Genomic DNA, 5,705 nt, shown 5'->3' on the forward strand with positions numbered 1-5,705 from the left:
CCGCTTTCCTCCGGGCCACGCGCTTCTCCCTGGCCCGGCGCGCCCCTGCTTGCTTCCAGTCACCCCAGTTCCCCCCAGGCCGACCCTGGACCTCCCTGGCCCTTCAGTCCAACTCCTGGGCGGAGATGAGGCTTTGCCGCCAGGAGGCCAAGCCCTGGGGACCGTGGGGCCACCTGGCTGAGGACCACCAGCCTCTCCTGGCCCCACAGGTGGCGTGGGCAACCCGTAGCGCCCCCTGGGCTGGCAGGTGGCAGGCGCGGGCACAGGCAGGCCCCTCCCAACCGCGCCATTCCCCGCCTTCTCCAGCTCAGTTGAGGTGTTTGCCAGAATGGGGTGTCTCCCTTCCCCAGGACAGGCCTCACTTTGGCTCTTTAAAGTAAACAGTGAGATGGAAATGTCTGGTCACCCAGAGACAGAGACCAGTCAACAGACTGACTCATCACCCCCTTCATGGACACCCCCCACCACCTCAACTGCGCTGGAATCCCAAGGTGCTGCTGGGGAGAGCGCCTTGTTCACAGGCCCAAAAAAGTGGAACCTCTTTTTTGGGGAGAGCACACTTAGTTCCCTGCAGCCCAGTGGGGGGCCTGGCCTCCAGCTCCCTGGGTCGGCAGGGCGAGCACTGGCTGAGCAGGCCTGACGGGGCCTGACTGGCGGCCATGGGGAGAGAGCACTCTGACACGGGCCCAGGGGTGAGGACTGTGACGCAGTGATTGTGTCTGTTGTAAAACAGGAACGTTCTCCTGGAGAAGGCACACAGCTCGCCTCTGAGGATCCTAGGCAGCTCTTCCCTGAGGGAGCGAAAGCGCCAGCATCCCCAGAGGGGCACAGGGCCTCCGCCAGGCTGTGCGCAAAGGGCTGTCGGTTCCACTGGCGCTGGCTTTCGAGAGGCCTGTGGAGCAGCCCAGGGCCAACGCAGCTTCCCTTCGAACTTGTCTTCAGCCACGGGATTGTGGAGCCCTGACATCCTCAGGAGGCAGAGGCGAGGGGTCACCTGGGGGCGCTCTTCCCACCGCAAAGCCCTCCACTCTCACCAGGGGGACTTCGCAGCCCCCAGAACACACCCAGACGTGCTCCAGGGAAACCACCTCTATCACCTTTATTCACACCCCACCCTGCTGCCGCCAGTCCTCAGGTGGGACTGGCGGGGGAGCCTGCGGGTGGTGGGGGCCTCGGGAGGCCCCGCCGCTCAGTAGATCCCATAGGTGGGCTCGTGACTGTCCCTGTACCGGTCCAGGTAGCGCAGGGGCTGTAGGTGGGGGAAGCGCTTCTGCTTGGGGTGGTAAGGCGGCGGCCGCACAAATTCAAACACAGGCTCCGGCATGTCTGCAAGAGAGGGGCTCGGGTGTGGACTGCGGCCAGCTTGCGCCCTGGACCTGAGCCCCCGCCCTCACCGGCGGGCCGCGCCCAGGACGGGACTGCAGAGGTGTCCTCCAGGTCAGGAAGCCTGTGAGCTCAGCCTCGCACCCTTCTTACCCAGAAGCTGATGGAAGACGCGGGTGACTGACTCATCCCAGCGGCACTGGAAGAAGGCCAGGCCGGCTGGAGTCATGGCTTCCTGGTGTTTCTTATAGAAATCGAAAGTTCGGAAGGTTCGCTGGGCCAGCTGGTAGCTGTGAGAAAAGGGGGAGCATGTGAGAACGGAGCAGGGACACCCCCCGCACCCCCCACCCAGGCCATGCTGCGGAGCCCCTCAGTGCCTGCCTAGCACAACGCTCTCTGCCTGTCTTGAGCAAGAACTGAGTAAGAAACTCAGCCAGGGAACCAGCCTGAGCTGGGGGGTGTGTGGGGGGAGGTGGAGATTACCAGGGTGAGGGCCGGGTATCCCCGGAGAAATCGATGGGCTTGTGCTGCTTGAAGAGTAAAAAGACGAAGCGGTGGAAGCCAGAGCCTCGGGCAGGGAAGGGGGGTAGGTAGGGACATGCCTCCTGTCCTCCAGCCACCTGGCCGCCCGGGATGTTGGTTCTGGTGGGAGGAAAAGTCTGTCAGTGGTCACCCAGGCAGGTGGCAGCAGGGGCCTCTGCACCAGGCGCTCCTCAGAGGCGGACCCAGCTCTGGGAAATGCGCCTCTTCTGGTGACCCAGTAGGAGGTGGAGTCTGTGAACCCCGTGAACTGTGGGCTTGCAGAGGGAGCGGTGGGGCTTCAGCTGGGAAGGCCAGCGGGGCTGAGCTTACTGGCCCGGGGTGCTGCTGGCCTGCCAGAGCCTTTGGGCTGCTCCCCTCAGTGTCTCCTGCAGGCTCCGGGGCGTGCCAGGGGCGGGCCTGGCCTGGCACGGGGTGGCCAGTACCCGTCGGAGCCCAGCGCAGCTCCGAAGGGATCCTGCTGCTCGGCCTGCCAACTGCGGCTAACACAAATGACAGAAACCAGTCTCCTCGCTGGCCACGAGGACTTGAAAGTCCCAAAACTGGGGTCCCCTGCCCTCCAGACTAGTGCTCAGGGCCAAAGGCTACCAAGAAAACAAAAGGCAGCCCAGCCCATCACAGCTTCCAGAGGTCACAGAGCCCCTCAGGGGAGGGGGGAGGCCAAGAGACTGTGGAGCGGCCTTGGCTGCACCTGCTTCTGGATCTGTCTTCAGCTACTGGACCACGGGCCCCTGACATCCTTGGGAAGGGGGCAGGGTGATCTGTAGTTGGTCCAGTGCAACCAAGCCTAGATCATTCACATGTGGCCCTGACCCCACGCCTGATATACTCACACCAGCCAGTGGACGTATTCAGCATCCGGCTCCAGCAGGTGTCCATCTGTGCACAGATACCCAGTGACCTTGGGCTCAGCTGCCCCCCACCTGTCCCTCAGAAGGAGCTGAGGAGCTCCCGCCGGCCACACCCCCACCCTCCAGGGTTCTGGCTCCCGGGAGGTGAAGGAAGCAGGAGGCCAGACACTTACCCAAGTTGGTGAGCAGCAGTGTCCACAGGGAGCCCTGGTCTGCGTCATAGGTCACCTCTGGGGCCCGGGCCGCCTGGTGAGGGAATGGGGGACCCACCGCCCCAACCAGGGTCAGAAAGATGGCTGCAAACAGACCTTTCTGGAGGACAGGGGTCTGAGGGAGCCTTGGAGGCGGGGGCGCCCACTCCGGTCCACATGCTCCCGACAGCCCCTCACAAGGCCAAGAGGCTCTTGAAGAGCCCATACCACTGCCTGCCAGGAAGTCCACTCCCAAGAAGGCCCGCATGTCGATGGACAGGGGCTCATGGACAGTGGGGGTCACGGAGGAGACCAAGGCGGAGAGCGCGTCTTTTACACGCCTGCCTTTGTCATCCCCGTGGTTTCAATGACCAGGAAATCAAAGAGAAGAGACAGAACCAAACCCCAAATCAGGCGTGCGGCCGTGCCCTCACCCCCAGTAAAAACCACCCTGTAGGTGCAGCCTGCTCTGGGAGGTCTGCACTCGGGGGGTGGGGGGGCGGCACCGGCGGGGTTACCTCAGCGGGCGTGACCTCATTGCCCTGGTACACAGGCATCACTTCGTCCTCCCCCACGGCGTAGGCTACGTGCAGGGCCACTCGGGGCACAAAGGTGGCACCGCGGAACAGGTCTCGGTAGAGGCCGTTGTACTCCGCCAGGCGCTGCTTGTGGTAGGGGCCGCAGGTCCTGTCCCACTCGGCCCGCACGGCCTCCAGGGGGATGCTCGCTGGGAAGGAATCGTGGCAGTTGGGAGGCGGGGAGGCCGCCCCCGGGCCCCCACTGCGAGAGCTCACCTGTCCGAAGGCGGGCGGCCCGCTCCTCCTCCACACTGGCCCGAAGCTCTCGGAGGACCTGTTTGCGCTCTAGCAGCTGTTGGGTCCGGCTGGCCTTCGGAGGAGGTAGCCCGATGTCAGTCTTGTCGCTGGGATCTGGGGAGGGATGGCACGTTCGAGAAAGGTTCAAGTCCCTGCTGACTAAGCTGGCCGCCCAGCTGGCCCTCTGGCTTGCCCAGGCCGTGCTGCGAAAGCTTTGCCTTTATTCCCCAAACCAAACACACTGTGCAGCCTGATTCACCCCCGGTTCTGGGCCGGTGCTAAGCTGCAATTTGAGACTGTGTTTTCTTATCACTAGAACAAGTTCCACTGTCTATCTAGGCCAGGAAGCCGAGGTGGGTGGGCATCCCAATTACAGTTGCAATCATTTGAAGTTAAACACACGCTTCCTTAGCAGAACTAATACCTGAAGCTAGAAGCACTTTTTACAGCTTACTGGACAACTGTTTACATTTAAAAAAATGATTTATTTATGCATAGAAGAACTGGGGTACAAGTCAGAGGTGTGGCGGGGAGAACGGGGTGGGGAGCAGAACAGGCAGGTTGAGGAAATCCACTGCTGGGGGAGCAGCGGGGAGACAGGAGGGGTCGGCTGCGCCCTGGGGTCCCTCCCTGGCAGGACGGAGCTCTTGCTGCGGTGGCTGTGGGCAGCTTCCCACAGCTTCACAGTGTTGCACTTACCCCCTTGTGCCACCAGGGGTCCGACAACCATTTACATTCTCATTCAGCAGGTGAGGGAGGGGCCTGGCACTCAGCATTGCTGACAAGCTCCCAGGCCAGGCCAGAGCCGCTGGTCCCACAAGTGCTAGAAAACCTTCAGTGCCAAACTCTCGTTTTCTTTAGGCAATACCAGTAAGATGCACTGAACCCTCGTCAGGGCCAGCTTTAGTCTAAGAATTCCAGTGGGCTGTGACCTTAAATCCTGTTTTTGTGGCATAGATCCAATTATTTTATTTTACAGTTGAGGAAACAGAAGCTCGGGGAAGTCACTCCTAGGACACTGCCTGGAGTTTAAATCAGGTTGCATGAATTCCACCCAGTGCCCTTGGTCGCCAAAGCAAGGATTCAATGAGTGAAGTGCAAGCTGCTCAGGGGTCCCTGACTCAGGGCTTTCAACACTGCCCACCTGGTGCCATGCCTTCACGCTGCGGGAGCTAGAGGAGACCAAGCCCAGCATGGCCCCGCTCTCAGGGAGCTTGGCATTTGGGTGGGAAGAAAGGCCACAGCGCAGTCAGGACTGTGTTCGCTATTTCGGTGCACAGAGGGGTGTTCCAACCCGATGGGGGCGTGAGGACGGGGTTGTGGGAGCAGGGACATCCACGACGGAACGCTAATCATCTTCCAAGCCGGGGGCACCAAGAGGTGTGACAACTCCGCCGGGGCTAAGTCAACCGAGCAGGGAGGCCGCCGCCTCCAGGGCACACGAGGGCCGGCGAGGCGGGGCGGCACCGAGGGGCCCCGCGGCGGCCAGCCCCGCCCCGCCGCGCGCACCTGAGCGCTCCACGAAGTGCTCCCGATAGGTCCGCCACCAGTGCGGGGCCCGCGCCTCCTGCTCCGCCCGGCGCCGGTAGCGGTCGAAGCTCCGGTACTTCTCCAGCCGGTCCAGCTTGCTCACGTCGATGTCCTCATTGGGCATCGGCCCCAGAGGGGCGGCCCGGCGGCTGAGGGAAGCTGCGGGCAGACGGGGGGCGTCAGGGCGGCTCCGGCCCGGTCCGCGGAGGCCAGGGACGATCCCCGGGAGCCTTGGCTCGAGCCCCAAGGGTTAGGGCCATGCCGGAGTCTCCAAGGACTCTCCACCCTCAGACCTCTCACCCGAGGTGCTGAAGCCCCGCCACCGCCGACTTCCAAGCAGCGCGGCTCTCCAGCAGGGCGCCGCCATCTTGGTCCAGTCGGCGCCGCCGCTCCTAGGACCCAGCAGAGGTGGCCAGAGCAGCGCCTGAACGCCCTCCAGGAGCCCCGCCCCCAGG

General features: G+C 63.0%; 2 protein-coding genes across 3 annotated transcripts in view; both read right to left on the minus strand.

Annotated features, from left to right (window-relative positions):
- The window catches only part of TRIM65 (tripartite motif containing 65), a 4,268-nt gene extending 3,978 nt beyond the window's left edge, over nucleotides 1-290 (minus strand). The window contains exon 1 of the mRNA XM_012732996.1: nucleotides 224-290. Within this exon, the coding sequence (XP_012588450.1) occupies nucleotides 224-290 (67 nt within the window). The remainder of the gene's footprint in view (nucleotides 1-223) is intronic.
- A 790-nt stretch (nucleotides 291-1,080) lies between these two features.
- MRPL38 (mitochondrial ribosomal protein L38) lies at nucleotides 1,081-5,644 on the minus strand. Of its 2 annotated transcripts, XM_004693505.2 has the most exons (9): nucleotides 5,551-5,644; nucleotides 5,230-5,409; nucleotides 3,700-3,834; nucleotides 3,424-3,632; nucleotides 2,888-2,960; nucleotides 2,697-2,742; nucleotides 1,807-1,965; nucleotides 1,477-1,613; nucleotides 1,081-1,326 (listed from the first exon to the last, which is right to left on the minus strand). In XM_004693505.2, the coding sequence occupies exons 1-9, from the start codon at nucleotides 5,615-5,617 to the stop codon at nucleotides 1,190-1,192; spliced, it is 1,143 nt and encodes a 380-aa protein (XP_004693562.1). In that variant the 5' UTR covers nucleotides 5,618-5,644; the 3' UTR covers nucleotides 1,081-1,189. The 2 variants fall into 2 exon arrangements, with proteins under 2 accessions (XP_004693562.1, XP_012588490.1); XM_012733036.1 differs by lacking the exons at nucleotides 5,230-5,409; nucleotides 5,551-5,644 and adding an exon at nucleotides 4,420-5,208.
- Nucleotides 5,645-5,705: the final 61 nt, after the last annotated feature.

This window comes from Condylura cristata, unplaced genomic scaffold (genome assembly GCF_000260355.1).
Source record: "Condylura cristata isolate star-nosed mole 26May11 unplaced genomic scaffold, ConCri1.0 scaffold00038, whole genome shotgun sequence".
Taxonomy (NCBI): Eukaryota; Metazoa; Chordata; class Mammalia; order Eulipotyphla; family Talpidae; genus Condylura; species Condylura cristata.

What these genes read in the sequence shown, in the direction of transcription:
- MRPL38 (XM_004693505.2), bottom strand. Translation starts at nt 5,617, where the DNA reads ATGGCGGCGCCCTGCTGGAGAGCCGCGCTGCTTGGAAGTCGGCGGTGG. An exon ending in GCACTTCGTGGAGCGCTCAG is followed by an intron (nt 3,835 to 5,229) that starts GTGCGCGCGGCG and finishes ATCCCTCCCCAG; the next exon opens with ATCCCAGCGACAAGACTGAC. An exon ending in GGCCGCCCGCCTTCGGACAG is followed by an intron (nt 3,633 to 3,699) that starts GTGAGCTCTCGC and finishes ATTCCTTCCCAG; the next exon opens with CGAGCATCCCCCTGGAGGCC.